At 44.0% G+C, this 23,022-nt stretch overlaps 3 protein-coding genes across 4 annotated transcripts in view; 2 read left to right on the top strand and 1 right to left on the bottom strand.

Moving 5' to 3' along the window:
- WDR33 (WD repeat domain 33) overlaps nt 1-3,857 on the top strand; it is a 67,321-nt gene extending 63,464 nt beyond the window's left edge. The window contains exons 20-22 of the mRNA XM_082767726.1: nt 116-208; nt 1,119-1,304; nt 3,090-3,857. Of these exons, the coding sequence (XP_082623852.1) occupies nt 116-208; nt 1,119-1,304; nt 3,090-3,322 (512 nt within the window). The 3' untranslated portion in view covers nt 3,323-3,857. The remainder of the gene's footprint in view (nt 1-115; nt 209-1,118; nt 1,305-3,089) is intronic.
- SFT2D3 (SFT2 domain containing 3) lies at nt 25-8,168 on the bottom strand. Its single transcript, XM_082767727.1, has 3 exons — nt 6,636-8,168; nt 3,916-4,004; nt 25-185 (listed from the first exon to the last, which is right to left on the bottom strand). Exon 1 carries the CDS (start codon nt 7,680-7,682, stop codon nt 7,092-7,094), a length of 591 nt encoding a protein of 196 aa, XP_082623853.1. The 5' UTR covers nt 7,683-8,168; the 3' UTR covers nt 25-185; nt 3,916-4,004; nt 6,636-7,091.
- A 1,062-nt stretch (nt 8,169-9,230) lies between these two features.
- Nucleotides 9,231-23,022, top strand: part of LIMS2 (LIM zinc finger domain containing 2) — a 28,455-nt gene continuing 14,663 nt past the window's right edge. Inside the window, exons 1-3 of one of the 2 annotated variants that reach the window (XM_082767279.1) lie at nt 9,231-9,348; nt 21,654-21,813; nt 22,605-22,671. In XM_082767279.1, the coding sequence (XP_082623405.1) occupies nt 9,338-9,348; nt 21,654-21,813; nt 22,605-22,671 (238 nt within the window). In that variant the 5' untranslated portion in view covers nt 9,231-9,337. Of the gene's footprint in view, nt 9,349-15,013; nt 15,121-21,653; nt 21,814-22,604; nt 22,672-23,022 lie in introns of those variants that run through there. The other variant, XM_082767278.1, reaches the window with a different exon arrangement.

Consider the following 23,022-nt stretch of genomic DNA (forward strand, 5'->3'; position numbering starts at 1 on the left):
TTCCACACTGAGATACAAGGATAAGGAACCAAAGACATTTCTTGGGCAAATTGCAGTAGTTTCATTAATACGATGTCTCTTCTCATTCTTGTTCCCTGCATCTCTTACTGCTCAGGGGGCCGGAAGGGTCTACTTCCTACTCCTGATGAATTTCCACGCTTTGAAGGTGGGCGGAAACCAGAATCCTGGGATGGAAACAGAGAACCAGGTAAAAAAATAATAAAATATATATATATATATATATATATATATATATATATATATATATATATATATATATATATTAAAAAAAAAAGTTGAGGTTTGCTTCTAATAATAGACTAGACTTCTAAAACATAATCACTTCAAGAAAAATGTCACTATTTTGCCTGTACTTCTTATGCTCACTGTTAGTCTTTTATCACCAGAGAAACAAAAGGTAGTTCCTTGGACTTCTAACTTTAGAAACCACTTAACCGTCCACAATTTTACTGTCACTAAATGCAGCAGTCTCACTGAATAAAAAATGTTTGTGGTTTTAAAATCTTAAGTTGAAATCTTTTACAGTCCAAAGCTGCATGTTGTTTTTCACCCGTGGGTGACTGCGGCATAACTTGTAGAATTTTGAGATATATACTAATGCCAATAGGAATCTTTCGCTTTGATGCCATCGTCTTTATTGTTTGCAAAAATAATGTTTTTAGCTGCAACGTGTGACAGCATATTGATACTAATATTTGTGTTACTAAAGGAACGTATATAATTACATATAGGGTCAAAACTGAAATTTAGAACGTCATGGAAAAAGTGAGCACAAGTGACACGTGAATCATGAAAGGAACTTGTGATCGTCTTTAAAATGCATGAAAATATACTGAAAAGAAAGCTTTAAATCCTTCACTTCTTTCTTCCTCATCATCTTTTAAAACTTTCTTATCTTTAGATTTCTTGCAACTTTTACTCATCCAGTGTTTGCTTGTTTGCCTTTTTAGCAGGTGGGGGAAGCTTTATGCAATTCTAACTCAAAATTTTGTGCCCTATAGCATGGAAAGTGTGTATGTTTATATGACTGCCTCTGAAAATGAGAGATAATGATCAGATGAACACTACTTAATGATCCTGTTTTTTCTCATGATCAGGTCCTCGTCCAGATCATCCTCCTCATGACGGGCATTCTCCAGCTAACCGAGAACGTTCTTCTTCGCTCCAGGGCATGGACATGGCCTCATTGCCACCACGTAAACGTCCCTGGCACGATGGACCAGGGACCTCTGACCACAGAGAAATGGATGCTCCAGGTGGACCCCCAGAGGAGAGGGGCAAAGGTAAGAAGTCCATTATATTGAAAACCTTACGTAACACTGGCACATTTTTCAACAGTAGTCTCACTCAGAATTTTTTTAAGAAGCATAAACTCTTGACATACACAACACACAGAGATGCAGCTCTGGAACTTAATATTGCATTGTTTTCTTAAATACATTTTAAAAAGTAAAATACTGCTTTTCTCTTGTTTGAAGCCTGTCATTCACTAATTTAATTCATTGATGTCTTCCATTTTAATTGATCTTTATTATCTCTGAATGTCACCTCTTACTGTATCAAACTTCACGTTTCCAACCTGAACTAGGTCTTCTCCATGTCAGAGCCCTGATCTGCTCATCTTTTGTCTCTGGAACGCTTTTCTGTATCTTTTGCTATCCTTATTACCTTGCCTGTATCTTTTTCACTTTCAAATGGAGTAACAAAGAATTGCACACACTATTTAAGATGTGGTTTAACCATTAATTTCTTCAGTTCACTTGGTTTTATTGTATTTCCTCCATTCTTTCCTAATAGCTCCTGATAATCACATCTGACTTTTTAACTATTACTGAACATTCACATGACACTTTCTTCAGTTAGCTACTGCAACCCGCGAAGTATTTTCTTTTGAGTCTAAGAGCTGGTTCATAGCCTATGACTGTGTATCCAATTTCCAAAATAATCTTAGCCCCACACCAGTTCTTGGCCCCTTTTCTTATAAATCTGATTGCCGTTATCTTTTTAAATAATGTCCTTATATTGATTACCCACTGTTTTGTAGTGATTAGTAACCCTGATCCTTCTCAGTTGCTTCCAAATGTTGAGCTGCCAGCCTATAGTTGACATTTTTGTCAGCCCTCTGCTGCACAGCTTTGCCTTTGATGCCATTCAATGTCATCCTGCTTCTGTTATTGTAGTTCTGAAGCTCATCTAGTTTAGAGTGTATGCCAATCCTCTGTGTGGACTGTATTTCCAATCTTGTATTAACAGCAGGTTTCATCATTACTTCACAGATGTTCTTAGTAAAACTCCACTGGGAAACTCCCTCTATATCATTATTTTTCCTTTCAAAACAGAATGTTATGTTTTCCCTGTTAGCCATAGCGTGTATGTCCATAAAGCACTTTTACCATTTATTTTTTGAAAACACTGCTTCTGTTATTTTAGGCTAATGACCTGTTTGTTTTTTTCTTTTATTATGATTTTAACTTACATATCAGTACTAAAATGATCTATGAAACGTAGAAAATCCTGAAGTTCCTAGCAGTAAGAGCTTGCATAGTTTATATTCACACATAGTAATAAAATCAAGCATCTTCCCATTATTTCTAGAAAAAAAAGAAAAAAAGGAATCTAACAGTAACATTACTCATTGTTCTCACCACCAACCTCAACTGATCCATCAGTGCAATGTTGTGTTTAGGAGAAAAAAAAATATTTTGCAATAAACATATACAAAGAACCACAGATGGTCTTGAAGGATAACAATCAGGTATGCCTGGCAGTTTTGAGGACACTATAACTATCGTTGATCTGACTTATTTAAGTATTTGCTGACTAGATCAGACATAATCTCCTATAATCCCCAAAGAATTGTTTGATTGCTGTCCATCTTCTGGACTGTCACGGAGATACTGAATCTATTTAAGAAAAAAATGGATAGAGGGAGCAGGCAAAAAACTGTAGGTCTCAACTATATTCAGTTTCTGACTGTTTGTACCACCAGAGAGCTACCTAAGCAACAGTGTGTCTGAGAAGACGTATGGCTTCACTTCAAAATCAGTAACATTGTGCTTCATTTTTAGGACGTGGCAATTCAGGACCATCACAGAGAGTGCCAAAATCTGGGAGGTCTAATTCTTTAGATGGAGACCATCATGATGGATTCCACAGAGATGAAGCTTTTGGTGGAGGACCTGCAGGAGGCAATAACCCTTCTAGAGGAGGAAGGAGTGGAAGTAATTGGGGAAGAGGAAACAACATGAACTCTGGTCAGTCAAGAAGAGGAGCATCTAGGGGTGGTGGAAGAGGCCGATAGAAGAGGCTTTGACTGGGTCACACCCAGTCCTTGCTGGACAATATTTAAATAGACTGCTACTATGGACTCAAAGAGAAAGTAACCCTGCAACAACACAAACCTGGATTCTTAACTGGGATAACTGAATGTGCATTAATTAGTTCCTAACAAGGGTCTTTTCCTAGATCAGCCAACTGCTACTAGCTGCAGTATTGCAGCTAGCTTTCTGTTTTGTCCTCTCCATCCCTGTTTTCCTCACCTTCTTTTACCTACTTTGTTTTGTGAAGAGCTGGAATTTTTTTTAGTGTTGAGACATGGAGCACCTCCACAGATTTCAGTTCACCTCCAGACAGAAACTTGTTTCTATATGTACAGTTTGTCAGAAGAGTTACGTTGTTTTTTTGTATGAATACAGAATGTAATTTGTGCAAAAATTAACGAAAAAGTCAACGCTGTGTGATTCTTTACTCACCTATTACTATAAAGTGTCATCATTAAGCAAACTTGTGTATCAGATGGAACAACAGAACTACCTCCTGCAATCTCAACTGTTTAAAATACTAATAGCTTATTCCTAGTTTTTTGGTTTATCATGTATAGAGAACTTTTTTCACCTTTAGACACAGCTGTCTATGAAAACAAGTGGTGCTGACGTTAAAATTCCAAAACACAGGAAATCATCGCTGCTTGCTAGTCTATCACCCTGAAAGAGAAAAACGTGGAACACCGTTTAGAAAAAGTTGTCATAGACATAGTGTGAGTTATAACCTGGCCCACTAGCAAAACAGACAGCATGACAAGTATTGTCATTCTACACTTCATCTGGGTGAGTCAAATACATGTGTTCGCAGGAGCAAAACACTTTACACTTAAAGAAATTGGGGAAGAAGTTTCAGAGCTTGATTAATATGGATGCATATGTTTTACAGTGGCTGTAGCATACATCGCTTAAAGATACGGGTGTCCAGCAGAGTGATCCATTCAAATACTGAAGTGCAAACCTTGATAGTTGATGGCTTTCATCTTAACATTTCCAAATACTTTTAGGGTATGGTTCCCTAGTTTTACTGGGGGGGAGATGAGCAGAAGTTATTTCTATTTCCCACATTTCATAATAAAGCTGCTTACCAAACCAACCACGACTTTCCAATTTCCCCATAAACTGTTCATATCAATCATCTCCAGTCACTAGGCTCCTTTAATGTCTAAAGCCTGGATGAAAAGTTTATTACGTAAGGACATACTCTAAAGGCAGCTCTCAAAAAGGTCCTAAATTAAAAGTATAGGACAAAGTATAGCAAAAACTATCACTACTTGGCTTTTTTTCTTTTTTTTTTTTTTTTTTCTTTCTCTCTCCACTTGAATTTCAACGAATGGTTTCTGTTGGAGGGGACCCTAAAGACAACTTAGTTCCACCCCACCTGCCCACAGCCCAGGCTGCCCCCAGCCCCATCCAGCCTGGCCTCAAACACCTCCAGGCATAGGACAAACACAAGCTCCTCTGGGCAGCCTGGGACAGTGCCTCACCGCCCTCATGGTAAAGAATTTCTTCCAAATGTTTAATCTAAATCTTCCATCTTTTAGTTTAAAGCTGTTAGAATATTCATGATAATAAGGCAACGTAGCTCCGTAGCTGACAAAGGCACTGCAACAACTTCGCAATACGCAGCAGCTGTCACATTTTTTTTTTTAAAGACTGACTTAAGTCCTTACGATCTACCTTTTTTAAAGAGATCAAAGTGTAGATGCTAAACTGCTGTTCTCTTGATTTGGTCATGGTTAGTTTTTTTTTTCTTAGTTTTTAACTTGTAGTGTGCAAAATGGCACGTGAAAATTACAGTAATTAACTGAAAGGAATCTGAAAGGAATTGACTGGGGAAAAAGCTGAGATACACCTAATGTGACAGTTTTTCCTTTGAGGGAAAAAAAAATACGTTGCTTTTACCTCTACCTGTAGAGGGGCTGTGGTTGCTTTTGGTGTAGGATCACTTTTAAGTTAGGATTGCTTTTAGGTTTTGATGATTAATGCTGACAATCTAATCATCAGCAAAGGAGAAAGCCTTTTTTTTTTTTTTTTTTTTTTTAATATAAGCCCTATGTATTTTGCATACGCGGCTGAAAGTGACTCTGCTAGTAGTTAGAATACTTGATTTAGAGGATGAGCTGTTGGCCCTTAATTAAGCTACAGTCCTCTGCAAGAAAAAATGAGTGTACCTAGTAACAGGCAACACAGGTTTCTGTATTTAGACAAAATGGAAAACACTTATTGTACTTGGTGTTACATTCTTCATGAGTGCCAGCTTTTTAAATTAGGTAGAATTTTTGAAGTATTCTGTGGCCATGGAAGGTGCAAAAACAGTCGAGAAAACTGGATTAGCTAGCTTTCATATAAAATCTTGAAGACCACAGCATATCAGAGGAGACAGAAGAAGGTTCCCAGTCTGACTGCTGAAAAATGGATGAAATTATTTAATGGGAATATGCTTCTGTCCTCTCCAGGTGAAGTTCTTTCACCAGCACTGCACGTAGAATCCTTACACTCTACCTGCTTACAGCTTCACCTCGTCTAACACTTACTTTGATATTGATGTTAGAAATAAGAATAATTTTATATACTATAGCTTAGGAGTTATAAAAGTAAGAAAACTAATTTAATGCTATTCCAAATGGCTCTGACCTTCATTTTTAGGAAAAAAGTGACCAGTAGTTGAATGTCTATACTGACATTTGGTACACAAAGAGTTTTATTAAAACAATCTATGTACATTTAAGTACTTCCATTTAACAATTTTGGTTTAATTAAGAGCAGCTATTATGTTGATAGGTTAAACCCTACATAGCGATAGCGGACGTGTATTGCAGTGTTTGGCTCTGTGTTGTATGTGAGGCACGTACACTCAATGAGACAGCCACTGGGGCTTGGAGTTGGTTAGGCCAGGCACTCCATCTACCTGCAGCAATGCACTGAAGTACCAAGCACTCACCAGGGACCACCAGCCACCTTTGTACAGCTGCTTGGTTTCTGGATTGACACAGAGCTATGCTGGCTGAAGCAAGCTCCGACCAGCAGCAGATCTGTTCTTGAAGGTCATGCTGTGACAGCAAGCGGTTCCTGACCAGTTTGAAAAAGTGAAAAAGAAACATATATCCAGAAGAAAGTCTTAAAAGATGAAGCTATCCCTTTGTGGTCCGAGTATTTGGTACCTCGCAGCAGCTGTACGGCAGCCCTAAGGTTAGCACCTGTCCCTTGCCCACCGCCATGCAAGCCAGACTCCCCTCACAGCTACGGCTAGGCGTCGTGACCCGCAGCCCCACCACGGTTGGTTTCACTTACTGGACGGCATTTTAAAGACGGCTTTTCTTTCTCTATGCAGTTTATGGGCACGCAGTGCTCGTGTTCACTACCGGTCCGGGCTGGCTGACGGCTGCGCTGCGCAGCGACCGAGTTTGTGTTGGGACCGCGGGGCTCAGCGCGGGCTGGGGGCAGCGCCAGAGCCGCTGGCTGCGAGCCGAGCCCCGCTGGGCTCCGTGTCCGCGGGGGCACCGCTCAGTCCCACGCGGGGCGGCCGGGCCGCCGCGTCCCGCTGCCGCCGCTCTCACTCACGCTTCGCAGCAGCCACGCGGGTCCGGTACTCGCGGGGGGGGCCGGGGCTGCGGGGCTGACTCGGCGGTGAGGCGAGGGAGGGAGGGGGGTGGGAGCCGCGAGCAGCCCCCGGCGGGCCGGCGGGGGGCGAGGCGAGCGGCGCGGGCGTCCTCCTTCAGCCTTCCTCCTCCTTCCTCCTCCTCCTCCTCACAGCGGCAGCACCCTGCGGCGCAGCGCGGCGCCCCCGAGCCCTGCGAGGCGGCGCAGGCCGGCGGCGCCCCCGGGCAGCGCGTCCAGGAGCGCGGCGGCCGCGGCCCCGAGCTGCGCGGCGGCGCCCAGCGCCGTGAGGGGAGCGCTGCGCAGCCCCAGCGCCGCGTACAGCGTCCAGCACAGCGCGGCCGCGTACAGCGCCGAGCCGCGGCCGGGCCGCCGCAGCAGGGCCGGGCCGCGCAGCAGGGCGGCGGCGGCCAGCGCGCAGAGCGAGCCGAGGGACCAGAGCAGCGCGAACTTGCGGGCGCGGAGCAGCAGCAGCGGCGCGTACAGCGCGGCCAGCCCGAAGCAGAGGGCGGCCAGCAGCGCGCACAGCCCGGCCGCCGCCAGCCGCTGCCAGCGCGACAGCCCCGGCAGGCACGGCTCCGTCTCGGCCGCCCAGGGCCAGCCCCAGCCCGGCCAGCCGCCCGCCCCGCCGGCCGCCGCCTCCTCTTCCTTCTCCTCCTGCTGCTGCGGGCCGGCGGCGGGCGGGCCGGGGGCTTGGTGCCGGGCCAGGTAGTCCCGCAGCTGCTGGCCCAGGTCCGCCATGGCCGGCTCGCCCCCGCCGCTACCGCGCGCCGCCCGCCCGCCCCGCCGCCATCTTACGCGGCGGCCGCATCCGGGCTCGCATCGCGGCCATCCGCGGCGGGGCGGGGCGGGCCGCGCCTGCGCCGTGCTGCCAGGCGCTGAGGCGGCACCGGCACCAGCGGCGGCGCTCGGGGGCCGCCGCGGGAGGGGAGCCCTCGAGGCGGCTGCGAGCCCGGTGAGCCCCGCGGGGGCGGCCGGTGCGGGTGGGCAGCAGCCTGGCACCGCCCCGCGGCTCCCCAGGCTCAGCCCCAGCAGCCTCACGTTTCCTCGGGGGGGGGCTGCCAGGAGGCGGGCGCTGCCCGCTGTGAGGCGTTCAGGTGCCGTTACACCGGGGGAGACAAACGGACGGGCTGACTGGGAGCTCGTCTGTGTGCGCAGCCACAGACCAACACCCCTGTTGAACTGTTGGCTGTTAATTAACGAGGTTGCCTCTTACTCGTTTTCCGACCGACCATTAAAATATGAGCATCGATCTCAGTCCATTACCCTGTTTTAAACAAAGAACTAAAAATACTCAATCCGTTACCTGCTTAAATAAAGCATTATAACCCCGTTCCCGCGGGTGACAGGACCCGCGGGAACGGGGTTAAGCTGAGGCAGGGGAAGTTTAGGCTGGACGTCAGGAGGGGGTTCTTCACAGAGAGGGTGGTTGCACACTGGAACAGGCTCCCCAGGGAAGTGGTCACTGCACCGAGCCTGTCTGAATTTAAGAAGAGATTGGACTGTGAACTTAGGCACATGGTCTGAACTTTTGGGTAGACCTGTGCGGTGTCAAGAGTTGGACTTGATGATCCTTAAGGGTCCCTTCCAACTCAGGGTATTCTATGATTCTATGATTCTATGATTAAAAAATCCCAAGTGCTAGATTAACCTGTATGATTCTAAATGTTCACCGGAGGGCTGAACAATGGGATGTTCGGACACCATGAGGCGCAGGGAGCACAGTTCCCATCAGCAGCCCCAAGCTCATGAGGGTATTTGTGGCAACGGTGGGTCATATCGCAACAGGCTGCCTTACGAGATAAAGTTTTAAAGCAGGTTTGGACAGCCGCTCCCTGCCCCGTTAGCACCGCGGTACCCCTCCGGAGCACACGGAGCTGTTGGGGCGCCCAGGACACGGCTGGGTCCCCGGCAGGAGGGGCTGGGTGCCACCGGAGCGGGGTCCCGGCGGGAGATCGCTGCCGCCTCGCTGCGTTTCAGGTGGCCTCCGGGCGGGTCTGAAGAGAGCACAGCGAGAGTGGGACCCCCCTCCCGGCCGGCAGGAGGATTTTTTCCTCGGGAAAATGTCCCGCCTGGCCTCCCAGCGCTAACTGCCCGCCGGGTCACGGCTGCAGGACCATGGCCGCCTGCCTTCCCCCTCCAGCACCGGAGCGGGAGGCGGGCCTGGCCCCGCCGCCTCGTTGCTCAATTTTTCTTCCCTTTATAGGAAAAATATGCGCGGGGCCCGGGGGGGGCTGCCCTGAGTCACCGGGGGCCGCGGCTGCCGCCCACGCCCAGGGGCCGGGGCGGGGTCTGCGCTGCCCGCCGGGGCCGGGGCCGGGGCCGGGGCCGGGACCGGGGCCGAGCCGAGCCGAGCCGAGCCCCGCCGAGCGGCTGGGGGCCCCGGGCGCGCCGCCATGACGGGCAGGTAAGGCCGGGGCAGCCCCCGGGGCGGCTCCGCGGGAGCGCAGGGCCGGCGGCCGGCCCGCTGGAGGGGCAGAGCCGGGCGGCCCCGCCGCGGATCGCCCCGGCCCGGGGGAGGGCAGAGGGTGGGACGGGGCCGGGAACGGAGCGGTTCTGGGCTCAGCCCCGCTGTGGCTCGGGTCCCGGCAGCCCGCGGTGCCCCACGGCCCCGCCGCACAGCCGTGCACCCCCCCGTGGCCGTGCGCTCCGTGACCTCTGGTTCGGGCTGGCCTCGCGGATACGTGTCCGAGCAGTCCTTAAATCTGGAGTTTGGGTCTCCTCCCGCGCTGTCTGACGCTGGGGAGCTCTGTAATGTCCCTGAATTGACAGATGTAAACGAGAAAAGCAGCGGGGACAGCGTTTTGCTCGCATCTTCTGAGGGGTCGCACAAGTGGTTTAGTGTCTGATCGCTTCTTTTCCCATCCGTAAAATAAAACCCAGACATTATGAAGCATTTTTAAAACTAGCTTGCTATTGTAAAGTGTCTTGAAAGATGTGAAGAAATAATATCAACAGTAGTAGGATGTTTTTCAAGGGTAGTCATCACCCTGAATCCTGCTGTCATTGTGATTCTAAAGCACTGTTATTTGTGACCAGAAGCCCTGAGACAGGTTAGTTTGTCTCTACGTACTCGCTCTCTTGTGTAAAGTCTTGATGTCTGGATTGTGCTGCTGCTTACAGTCACTTGATGTATCTCATATTTGGTGGGTTGCTAAGTATGCACTGAATAGTTCTGTCCTCATCTGTCATTTTGATCAGTGTTGCTTTTGCTGTCTGTGATGACAGATTGTTGTTGATAGGTGGTGGTACGTGCTTAAAAAACTTTGGTTTTTGCCTCCTGTCTTAAGGTTATTTTTTTTTCTCTGTCTAAATGACCACTTTTTGTTCTTCTGATGTGTCACATAGGTGTGTATTCACAAGTTCACAGAAATTTCTCAAAACTAGAGGAAGGCTGAAGAGTCTTAAATGTTCACAGGTCATGGTACCCATGCAGCTCCTAAATAGAGACAAGAAAGGGAGGACCTGGGAAGTGTTGTCTGTGAAAACCCAACTTGCTTTATTCCCATACAGCTTTGGTGTGGGACTGTTTAGAATGACATGTTCACCTCGGGTGAAGTCACGCAACTACAGGGGACAGTGGGAAATGACTGCGCACAGCAATCCTCATCTTTTCTCCTGTGCTTCTTCAGAAACTTGCCTTTTAAAGTTATAAGAAATTATTACTGTGTTCATAAGAAGCTCTGACATGAAGCATGAGGCTGGGTGGAATGTTCCAAGGAAGCTGAGCAGGGAGGGTAGAGTGCACAGTTCTGCAAAGTAACGCAGGATTTCTGTCTCCTTTCCTTCCAACGTACTTCAGAGGGTTGTTAAAGTGAGCAGGCCTTGGCTTTGCTTTTGAAAAGTCAATTGCATGAATGCAAGTGTTACTTAAAGTTTTCAAAAACATTTATACTGGAAAGTTTGTCAATTATGAACACTTGTGAATTTCCTAGGACAGAGTGATCATCTTAGACTGGCTGTTTCTCAGCAAAACGAAACCTGCCTTTGGTTTTCAGTGTCTGGGAAACATTGGTATGGCTCAGCACCTTACCTGACTGATGCCGTTTGGCGAGCACCGTGTCCAGCAGTGTAGGTCTGACTCCTAAGTCATGGGAAGGAGCTCAGCATGGAGAACAGGCTTCCTCGGACCAACCCGTGGATCACTGAGCTGAGCTCTTGCTAGATGTTTGATGTTTGTTACATGGTAATTCTCAACATCTGCCTGCAGTATGTAGACATGTTCCGAAGCTTTTGAGGTTGAGGGCTTTTGAGGTTCCAGAAGGAGATGAACTGCTTCACAGCTGGAGCTTCTCCACAACATTGAGCAGTGGGAACCTTCCAGAGGCAGGAATACGACATCAATGTGTCTCTAGTCTTGAAACCGTTGACACACCAAAGGGGATGATTTTGTTTTGTTTTGCTCTGTAAAGCGAGGAAGACTGTAGGGAGGATGTGCAGGGCTGAGACGTAATTATTTTTCGCTTCACTTTTCTTGTCAAATAGGAACAAATAGGGACTCACCGTTAGATACTGTAATTACTGATGCATTATTAGTGATTAAGATAGGTGAAAAATCAGTTTTCATTTTGAAGTGTTCCGTCCTTTTTAGCTGCAGAGTGTGTCTTCTGAATTTAAGTAGCTACCGTAATTTGATTTACTGATTTCTAGCATTAGGGAAAAATGTAGTTTCAGAAAATACAAAGAAGGATGTGTACTTCTATATATTCATAGTATGAAATTACTAAAAATAAGTGACTATTTAGCAAGTGAAATCCAAATACTATGTGTATCCTATTGTGAGCTTACATTGCTCGTATGTGAGGATGTGTTTTATTAGAGAACACTGATGAGCAGATCACTGGAATTTGCAAATGCTAGAGCTGAATGCCATGTCCTGACAGAGCAGTTTTGCTTCCCTGTATCTTGATGTTAAAGTAGCTGTTACAGCCCCTAATTCCAAGAGTAGTCTGTGGTTTAAAGGGATGCTGGCAGCTTAAAAAACAGAACAGCCTCTGTTTGAACACAGCTGTTCCAACTAAGATCAAAAGATAATAGGACAAAAGAAATTAGGGAAATATATATTAATTTTACTAACTTACATATTGTTTAACTACGTTTGGAAATAAACTCTGAAAGATAATGTATATTGATAAGATAATGTATATTGATAAGATTGTACAGATAATGTGTATATATATATTATATACATACATATAAAAACAGTATGTTTCTAAGCAACCTTTCTATATTTTGCAGTGGTGAGTAAAATGCAATTTATATGATTTTTGGTGCCTTTAGCACCAAATGCTACTGTACTTCTTTACAAATAAGTGCATGAAGACAGCTTCAAATCAGTCTTGCTTAATTTGGTGTGTTTGCTCCATCTCTTAATTTTTGCCTTTTTGAGTATTGTTTTTTTTTTTTTTTTTGTTTCCCTCCTGTGTTTTGCCTAGTTTTCTTTGTTGGTTGTGACAGAATCATTCCTAAGAAAGAGGAGCAGTGAATGACCAGTGGGCAAAACATTGTCAAATGCTCAAAGTAGGAAATAAAACAGAATTGAAGATAATTTTATTAAGACTTTACTGCTGTGCTGTTGCTTAGGGAACATAAAGGTAAAAAAAATGCCTGTGCTGTATTGTGTTGCCTTTGGAAATTAGTATAAAGATAATAAAAAGCCCTAGGAAAAACTTTCCCTTAGTGCATGTTTCAGGGCATAATTATTTTTGTGAGAGATCTTTGTCATCACTATGCTTGGTCTAGTTGGGATCTGGATACGCCTATGTACTTCCTGCAGTCAACAAAAGAAGAACAGCTGCATTTACAGATATGCTTATTGATTGTTCCTAATCCAGTTGAGGTAAGAAATAAGGGTATATTATTTACAATTAGCCAGTTTTTGACTAGATGCTTTTTAATTCATTAGAGAGCTGCTGCTGTGCTTGTGCTCCATGTTATGAAGTAATTGCAAGTAAAAAGGTTTGATGGATGAGGAGGAGGTGAGAGTATAAAGGTTGGTAGTATTTAAAAAAGGTTCTTTGTGCAGAATAGAAAGTACCTGGATCAAACTAACAGATGTCTCATCTGAGTTATAAGCAGCCATTTCTACTTTTGGTTTGGAAAAAATGTGGTTTTAATATTATAATTTTTTCCAGCTAAGTCTATTCTCTGAGGCTCTCCAGATGCACTTTAACTTGTTGAAGGATCCCTCATAGTCTGTTCCTGGGGACATGGAGCTGCTTCCCTGAGGAGAACTGCTTGTTAGTGCCTAAAAGGAATCTAGCTGCTTTCTGCTCTGCTTTGGCCCAGAACGTAATCTGCTGTAGCATTTTGTCATTGACCCTCTCCCTTAAAAGCGATCCTTCAAGAGGGAAAGAAAACCAAAACCACGCATTTTCACATTTTCCCTATTTATGTGCAGAGCAGTAAGAACAGAAATAGGAGTGAGTGAGCACGTGTGTGTTTGAAGGGATGGAAGACAGGATGGGTATTGTTTTGATTCCCCCCTCGCTTCAATCCCCTTGCGTTGTTTTTTGAACAAGGGACTCACAGTTGTCTGTGGAAGATTGGCTATTTGAAAACCAGTAAAATAGCTCTGTAGCAGCCAGGATGGTAAAAGCTTAGGTGTTTGAGAAGGGAGGGGAGGTTTGGCCAGATTGCTTAAGGCTGTGGGAGATAAAACGGTGCAGTGGCTTGATATTTTGCTTTGTATTAAAAGTAAAAAAGGTGACTTAATATTGCATTAAAAAGTGTTTTATCACTGTAAAAGGTCAGCAAAATGACTCATTTTGGAGGATATTTTTATTCTTCCTTTCCATCTTCTGGTTTTTATTTTATAAGGTTCCATTTATTCTTCTGGTCCGTCACGTAGGAATGAATAAGGAACAAATGCAATCTGCAGGAGCCAGTAGTGGCAGATTACTGTCAGACCTGAAACTTGCAAGGACATGTAGGTTAAATTGCAGACTTTAGGCTACTGAAATGATCATGTTCTCTGTTTGTGCCTTTTCTGGTGGATCCCAGTAAACCTTTCTGGTTTTGTTTAGAGAACAGAAAGGATCTCTGCTGGTTGACACTTACCTAATACTTATGAAATCATCACTTCTCCTTCTCTTACTTATTTTTCCTCCTACAGCTTGCCAAACTGTAGTCATGGAAGGCATTTTGCTATCATGCTACAAAAATCCTCCTTTTTTGTAATTTACCAGAAAATAATTTGTCGGTGATGACTGTTGAGATGGGTCTCATGGTGATGCTGATCAGATGACACTGATTCAGCTGTGCATTGTCCTCCATTAAAACTGACTTCTGTATTCTCCAACTTTTTATTCTTTTTATCCTTCCTGCCCACTGTGCCCAGAGCCCTTTGTGCTCTGTAATCCTTTATCTCCCTTGCAGGGGCGGGTGGAGAGGGGGAGCGTTGGAAAGGGCGAGCTCCTGGTTAGGGCCCTGCTCAGTTCCCTTCCCGGCAGAGAGCTCTGGAGGCTGGAATGCCAACTATGTGCCTTCTGCCTGCTTCCTGACCCTCCGCAGCACGCAGCTTCTGCAGGCTGCAGTGTGTCGGCAGAGCAGGAGCCTTTACTCTCCTGGCTCTTGGAACATGCTTCATCCAAGTGGAAGGCATGACTCTGCTGCTCGCTCTGCTGCTTGCTCTCAGTTTGCTTTTCTGTATGTCTCTGTTGCTTTGATCAGTGAGTCTTCTTGAATTAAATGGATGAATTACGAGAAGACTGAGGATTTTTTTTAATACAATGTCATCTCCTGGATGATGGAATTTGTACAGGTACAGTATGCCAGGCTAACGGAACTGGTTGCTGCTGCAAACTCCTCGTGTGCTGCCTTCAGTAGGTAATTACCAGTGGAACACAGGAAAGAGGTTGTCTGATCTTCAAGACCGTAGCAGAATGGCAGATGAAGTGTAAGAAACAATGCCTGAGCAGAAGCGTATGCATCCTGCTTTAGCTCTTCTAAAATGTAAAGGCAACTCCCCAAAGGAAGGTGACTCACTGAGTATCAGCGCTGCTGGTGCTCTCTCCGGTCACCTCTCTGCATTCCCCTCCACAGTGGCACTGGGTGCCATGGCTGGCTTGAGGCTGCAGGGGCTGGCATCCTCCAAACTGTACCAACGCCGGCAGGATCGGCTAAGTGGCACAGGCTCGCTCCTGAGCAGCAGGACAGATACAGCAGCTGGGAGACCTGGGTACGTCTCTGAGGTGAAGGGAATGGTGTTGACAAAGCATTTCCAAGATTTGATACATGTTCATTTTCGGTGGTGGGTTGTTCCTTTTTTTTTTTTTTTTTTTTAATAAGTGGGAATTGTATGCACACAGCAAGAGGGGATGAAGTCTGTTTTTATTTCCAAGAGGCTTATGAAGGAAAGGACTTTCCTGACAAAGAAGCTTTCGGTTTTTAACAATAACAGGAAAGCAGTAATGGAGAACCTTTCCCATTTGGAAGCACTGTGCTGGACTGTTTAGATCCAGCGTCAGGGCTGGTCTTGTTAATGGTGAAGTGTTTAGGTACTGTGAGAATAAAGTATTTCTTTCACTGTTTGTGAAATGCAGTCATTTTTCAAAATGCTGATACTATTTTACTGCACCTTGATTTTTAGGGCTCAGCAGTCTGTTTATTCCGTAAATTGCAGGCTAGTTGATTTTACTTTTTGTAAATGAGTCCAGTCTATCAGAAACTGAAGCTTCCAGTATAGCTGCTTCTCGAGATTGTTTAGAGCATGCCAGACAAAGCTTCTTAAGTCTGCCCAGGCACCTACATGGCTTGGCTCAGTGGGTGATTTTCCTGTGTTTCAGACTAAAATTGTAATTGTCTCCTCAATTTTCATTGAAGTTAACTTTGGGCAGAAATTAATTAATATTTAACACTGGTCAGATTAATTCAAATGTAAGTAATTTAATGCATTGTGGGAGAGCTGTGAGCTGCAGCAGAATTACGGGATGTGAAGTCTGCGTCACTGGCAATAGCGGAGAGCATGCAGCAGAGGAGATTTTCTTCTGGCAGCCAGAAGTTTTGTATTTCAGTCTTTTCTTAGCTAGAGATAGCCCTGATGCTTATCTGCAATAGAGCAGTTGGTTTGAACCCTGCATCCCTCATTAGAGTAGGAGGACAGTAAAGAAATGTCAGCCCCGTTGAGAGGAGAGGATGCTGCTCAGGAAGAGCAAGAAGCACATAAGGGAGTGGTGAGAGAAAAGAAAATAAGCATTGAAAAAGCAGCAAAGAAACAGACCTGTAACACAAAACCAGTGTGACCTGATGATAAGAAGAAGGAGATGATGTGAGATGACAGCATTCTTCAATGTGTAATTTGCTTCCAGCTGTTTGACGTTGTTGGGTTATGTCCCTCCTCCACGCCCAGGACAGTAATCCAAAAGCAGTGTTGCTGCTCCTTGGTGGAAATTGATGAACCCATTTGAGAATGATGTATTTTACCAGTGCTGGTGAATGCCCATCACAACATGGTCATTGTAGTTCCTTTGACTAATGGAGCTGGAGAAGGGCCATACAGAACACGTATGTGAGCAGTCGTTTATCAGGTCCATGGTGCAGGTGAAGCGGTACATGCCTGATAATAAACAGGTGCTTCTGGTGTGCCAGAGGCAGATCCTGTTCAAAACATGCACGCTTCTTGGTTGTCACTGCTCCCCTGGGCCAGGGGGAAGGCTCTGCTACGTGTGTACATTGAAGTAATCAGTCAGGGGTTACTGGAATTGAGTAACTACATCGAGGGGGGCTGCTAAGTACTTGTAGCACAGGATTTTTTCCATGTGAATACCGACAGATTTCCATTGCTGCCGCTGGTCGCAGAGGTCTGCCTGCTGGTGGTTTCCCCTGCAGGCCACCTGTATGGACACTGAGGTCTGTTCTCAGCTCATGTGTGTGAAGCAGTGGCATTGTTTTGCTTTTAAAATCTGTCTTCTGCAAATAGCAAATTGCTGTAGCTGGTAGGTCAAGGAGTGAGTAATGAGAAGCTCTAGATTTTTCTCCATATTGTGACGTAAGTTGCATTTGTATGTTATTTATATTTATATATATATATATATATAATATATATATAATATATATATATTTATATAATGTTTATAATATATTTATATAATGTTTATTTAATTGGGAGGTTGGGGGCTGTGCAGTCAAGAAGATATGGTGAAAGGCAGAAGGAGAAATTCTGAAAATATTAAACTCTGCTCAGGTTATCAAATGTACAACGTATCACACATTTAATACATGGGAATGCTTTTTTTTTTTTTTCCTCCAATATTTTAGGACATGTTTAATAAAATCATTTTAAATTTTAATAAAAATACTTTGAATTTTGAAAATCACATAACCTATTAATAATAACCGTAAAGAAATTGAGCTAGTTTGAAAAATGTATCCAGATAAATGTCAACCACAGTGCAGAGATTTCGAAAGAGTGATAAGTGTAGCTAAGGGCTATTTTTCAGCAGTTCGTGACCTGATACACTTCCTCCTTCTTATTATTTTTATTGGTTGTTATCTATGAAATGAATCATACCCTGGTATTGTCCCAGTAAATATTATTTTTTTTCCTTTGGTCTTTATCACCATTAAGGACTTAAAGCCCCAAATGCTCAGCCATGCCAAGGGGCTGGGAAGGAGCCTGGATTGCTCCAGTTTTTCTCTCAGCTACTGGCTCTCTGATACAGACACATGACGTTTCTTGGAGTTGTGGTTTAATCTGGCCAAAAAGGGTAAAATGCTTGTGGGTTGAGATAAAGACAGTTTAACAGGACAGAAAAAAAGAAGGGAAGATAATACTGACAATAATGACGATGAAAGAACACACAAGGAAGTGATGCACAGTGCAGCTGCTCAGCACCCACTGACTGCTGCCTGGCTCCCCCAGCGTTATGGCCAAGCACAAGCCCTTTCTTTCAGCTTCTCACCAGTGCTGCATCCCTGGGGACAAATGTGTGAAAAAGAAGACAACATTATAGAATCTGGAGCATTTTAACCAGTTATCTTGGTGGTTAAATCCAACCTTTTTTTACGGAAGTAATACAGGCCCAAATTCTAGAATCTAGAAGAGAATGAGATATAAGAACATGGCGTTTGACAGACAAAAGATGTCTGAAACTGTTTGTGGAAAATAAATCCATATTCACTTCAGTGATCTAAGAAGGTAGAATGCTTTCAAATCTTTCTACAGTAACTGTAGTGTCAGCACAGAATAGGTCTCCTAATAAACTGCTTCATACAAACAATGATTTTTCTTTTGGACCTTGCCAGCAATGCTGATACTTTACAACTAATATCTCTGAGAAGTCAAAGCGTGAGAAACCCTCTCCTAATTATAATGGTCACTATCTGGTTCCTCTAAAGTCAGCATTTTAACCAAGAGAATTAGTTAAAGGTAAGGCACGTAATGATAAGAGATGAGAAGGCGTGCTGTTGAGCACTGCTATTTTGTTGGGTTTACACCGGACGGGAGAGCCTCAGGATGCTGAGCTGGTCATGTTCTAAAAGCCCTTCCTGTCTTTGTGTCACCCGCTTATTGTTAAAACAGAAGAGGATTTTATATTTCGCTGTCTTGCAAAAAATTGGTGAGCAAATAGAATGCAAGAAGCTTTCAACAGTGGCGGTTGTCTTTTGTGGGAAGGACTCGTATCTGTGTCTTAAGATTGTCACAGGAATTCAAACTTCTGTGTTCATGCTTGGCACCACCACCGAAAGGAAGTTTTTGGTGTTGCTCATTCCCTCCCCGTGCTACTGTCACAAGTGTTTCTGCAGCAGTGTGGTAAATTGGATCGTAGAAGTGCTCTGAATTAGAACTGTCCACCCTCCCCCTTCCAGCCTTGGTTAGCTTTAACCTTGATCTAGGTGAATAAATGCTTGCTCTGTCACAAGGGAGAGGGCACACAGGGCTGTGTGATTGAGGGACATTGTTAAACTATGGCATATGTGAAGGTGGAACTTCAAACAGATGCAAAGTCATGCCCTGATGGCAGTGCCAAAGTTGCAACTTTTAGCTTGACAGTGATAAAACATCTTAAAAACAGATGCAAAGCTGAAAAGACAGCGGAGAGGTAAAGCTCGAGCTCTGATTGTCGAAGATCCACAGCTGCTGGTTTGTATCACGGGAGACAGATCGCTGGGGAGATCGTGTACTGCCGTGCATGTCCTGTGCAGCTCTCACAGCAAATTTCAACTGCCTTGTAATCGAGGCAGAGAACCGTGTTGTTTCGTTTATGGGCTGTTCATTTTATCTTTCTTTTTTACTGGATGAGTAGTTTCTCTGGTGCATAACGAGTTGCAGTCGTTAGCGTGTTTGCACAGTGGCAACTCTTGGGCAGCGCTGGCTGTGTCACAGTCACCTTCTGGAGGCCTTTGAGGAAACCTTGTCTGCATCAGCCAAGTTCTTTTAGTGCAAACATTTTCAAATTTTTTTTTAATGATTTCCATTTCCAGCTCTTTGAACTTTTTGTTTTATACTAGATTGCAAAATCTCTAGCGATTTTTTTTTAGCTGCACATCCCATTCCACAGCTCGGAGTTGGACGTTTTGCATCACTGCGCATCAGCACAGTGGGGGATAAACTCACGGGACTCCTGATGCTGCTGCAAGTGAGTGAGGGGGATGAATTTTTTGATAGTTAGACCTTAAATCCGGAATTGTAGTTTATTCTAAGAGAGGACAGTGAGAACAGAACAACAGCACGTTTGATTTTCACTTGGAATTTAATTTCCTTTAGATGTTATATTGTTTAGAAGTTAGGGTTTACTATGAGACTCACTGAGATTTGCTCAGTTTTCTCCCATATCCCAGAGTAATTTTTCCACTGATGTAAATGTGTAATTGTCTTAATCATGGCTTTTGGCTAGCTCAAGTCTTGGAATTCAGGCATCAAAATCTTCAAGAGAGAAGCAGGATTAGTTGGGGAGGTTGTAATTTCAAGTACTGTTGCATACTTGGTGCATGATTTAACTGAAGAGTGGCAATTGAGAGTAAGTCGATGAGATCAGAGGCACAATCTCTCAGCTTTGGTGCAAGCACTGGTATTTTTGTGTTGACCTAATCTTCTGCTACTCTGGCAGGATACCATGTTTCTTTAACCCATGGTCTGTAGTTTATAAAGTTCCAGGATTTCCTGCTGGTCCCTAATTCCGGAGCATGTCCATTTTTTAAAGCTCCTTCCTACTGCAGTAAGGAAACAAGTTCTAACAGCTTTCTCCTAAATTGGCGCTCTATATGTGAAATGATGGCCAGTTCCTTGCTCCTTGTTGCCCTGGGAGCTGCGGTGGCAGGAGGAAGGTCTGCCCCGCTGCCAGCCCCGCTGCCGGCCCCACTGCCCGCTCCTTCCAGTGGTGCTCAGAGCCCAAAGCGCTGGCATACGAATGGCAGCGTGTGTTTGTAGGGATGCCTCTGACCAGAGGAACAAGAATTGTTGCAACTAGGACGTGGTTTTTGAATTACTGCTCTTCGTAGAGAGATGTGGAAAGTAGAACGTCAGGTTGTAGAATAGCTCTAACAATGGAAATGCAGCTTTTTGCTACAGTAAGTTATCACATCTTGAGCAATGATGGTTCTGACCTCTAGGTGTGCAAAAATAAACCATTTAAGTAGCTTGGTACATGAAAATAAATTCTATGATATTAAAATAAAGGAAAATAAAAACCTTTAAACCAAGCCATCTTTTATTGTATATACATAAATTGTATATTGTGGTTCAGGAAAACTACTGCAAAATATTTCTGAGATCTTTGATGTTCTGAAAATTATTTATTCCCTTGCCTATAAAATTGCTGTCTTTCCAATGGTTAAAAGAAGGATTGTATCGAAACAAGCAACTGAGACTCTTTCCTTATCATAGTTTTTTCCATCCTGTTTTGGACAAGAGATACAGGATTTTAAACCTACATTCTCTTATTATATAGAGAACTTCCATTACCATGGTGGCAAACATGAAAATCTCTTTGGAAAATGTTAGGTTGATTCCACGTTTTAGGGGAGAAAGATGAAACAGTCTTTTGCATGATTTGGAAGTGAGGTGCTTGTTTTGTTTTGGTTTGGTTTTAGCCTTGCTTTCTGAGGAAAAAAAGCTGATGTTACTTATACTTGCCAAGCCAGTCAGGGGGGTGACTTTCTTTCCAGACATTTTTAACCCTTTGACAGTTTCAACTAGTTTGTCAGGAAGACAGAGACATTGTATGTAATTATTTTTCAATGCATCTTGTATGTAAAATGTACCTTATGTACATAAGCTGCTTGGTAGAGGGGAAAGACCTTGTTAATTCCCACAGTGAAGGGGAGACTGTAGTGGGAGGTTGATGCTTACTACACATTAGAAAATCTGACAAGTGTGCATCCTGAGACCAGAAATCCTGAGAATTCAGGATTTATTGGATTTGCTGCTCTCAGAACTACTGGTTTGTTTTAAATTGTGGATATTTGGTATGAGGATGACATAATGGGGTGAAAGACTGGTGAAGCAGCCAAAAGTGTGCAATAGATATCTCTGCTACATGAGTTCACTTAGCCACAAGGGAGCTGGCTACCCTGTGTGAGTCGCAAGAACATTATTCCTAACTGATGTCAGTCCTGAATTGACTTGCTCATTGTTATTTTTTTGTGTGTAAAAGGGAGTTTAAAGTGATGGAAATGTTGTGTTTCTAGATGTTGGGGAAACTTCGATGGTGTAAGTATACCTGTGGTTAGCTTGTGGCATTGCTCATGTTCTTACTCTTGTCTTTATTCCAGTAATATGTCTGATGCTCTTGCAAATGCAGTATGTGAACGCTGCCAGACTCGATTTGATCCTGCCGAGAGGATTGTGAACAGCAATGGGGAGCTCTATCATGAAAACTGCTTTGTCTGTGCTCAGTGCTTTCGTCAGTTCCCAGATGGACTTTTTTATGAGGTGAGGTCATAGACTGTGTGTAAGAGAAGAAAAGTATCATCAATAAGGCAAGGAATTAGGTGAAAATTGTGGCAGAAATAAGAACTCTCATCTTTCCTCTATGTTAATATTTTTTTGAGGGATTTCCAACTTAGTTTCTTTATTTTTCTTTTTTCTTAAATACTCCTTCTGTTCATCAGTAACGACAAAAACTTTGTTTGCTCTCTCGTTAAGAGACATATCAAAAAGAAAACACTAAATACTTCTTAATATTTCAATAGACTCAAGTGATTTTTTGTGTTTATTTCCAGATATTTTGTACCAAACTTTTCCAACTGGCAACTGACATTGGTGAACCCATTTAAAAACAAAGTTTAAATATTTTTGGAGAATCTGTGCAAGCATATATTTTGAATAATACATTATTTTAAATGTGCTGCATTTTTAATTTGCTGTGGGTATGTCTCATGCAGGAGGAGTACTTCCAAATACATGATTTAAAGAGAAAAAAAAAGAAAAAAGAAAAGTCTAGGAAAAGAGCTTGGGACACCTCAAGATTTTTTTTTTTTTTTTTCATAAGAGCATTGCTATTGATTTAACTGTTTGCTAAATGAATTCACTAAAAGGCTGAAACCGTATCTGGATGTTGCCTTAAGAGTTGGGAGTTTAAAAACAGGTGTGAAGGGAGACTAGAACTCTAAAATGTGACTTACCTTGACAAATTAATCATTTCAATGGAAAATCATGCTGAACTATTTGAATTGAACGTGGTTCACTTATTCATGAGGACTGCTTCTCTCTTTTGTTTACAGTTTGAAGGTCGGAAGTACTGCGAGCATGACTTTCAGATGCTGTTTGCTCCTTGCTGTGGGGAATGTGGTAAGGTGTCCAAATACAGATCTGTGTAGCCTCATCCAGCTATGGATTTACTACAGCTAACCTCAAGGTTAGGGGCGAGTGGCCCTTCTTTTAGCAGCGTCTACCTTGCAGCATATGCATCCTTGTCAACACCGTGGAGTAACAGCTACAGGGCTGTGCAAACCTTCCATCTCTGAGTGCTGTCCAGCCCTGGGCTGGGATTCTTAGAGTCATTTTAAAGAGCAGAAACTCTGGAGAGAAACAAAACATATCATCAGCAGTGATTTGGGGCATCCCCAAATTTGGGACTGTGGGAAGAATTATTTTTTCTGAAGTTAGAATGTAGCAGTTCTTGTGGATTCAAAAGGGGAG

The sequence above is a fragment of the Aythya marila genome, assembly GCF_965140915.1.
Source record: "Aythya marila genome assembly, chromosome: 9".
In the NCBI taxonomy this organism is placed as follows: Eukaryota; Metazoa; Chordata; class Aves; order Anseriformes; family Anatidae; genus Aythya; species Aythya marila.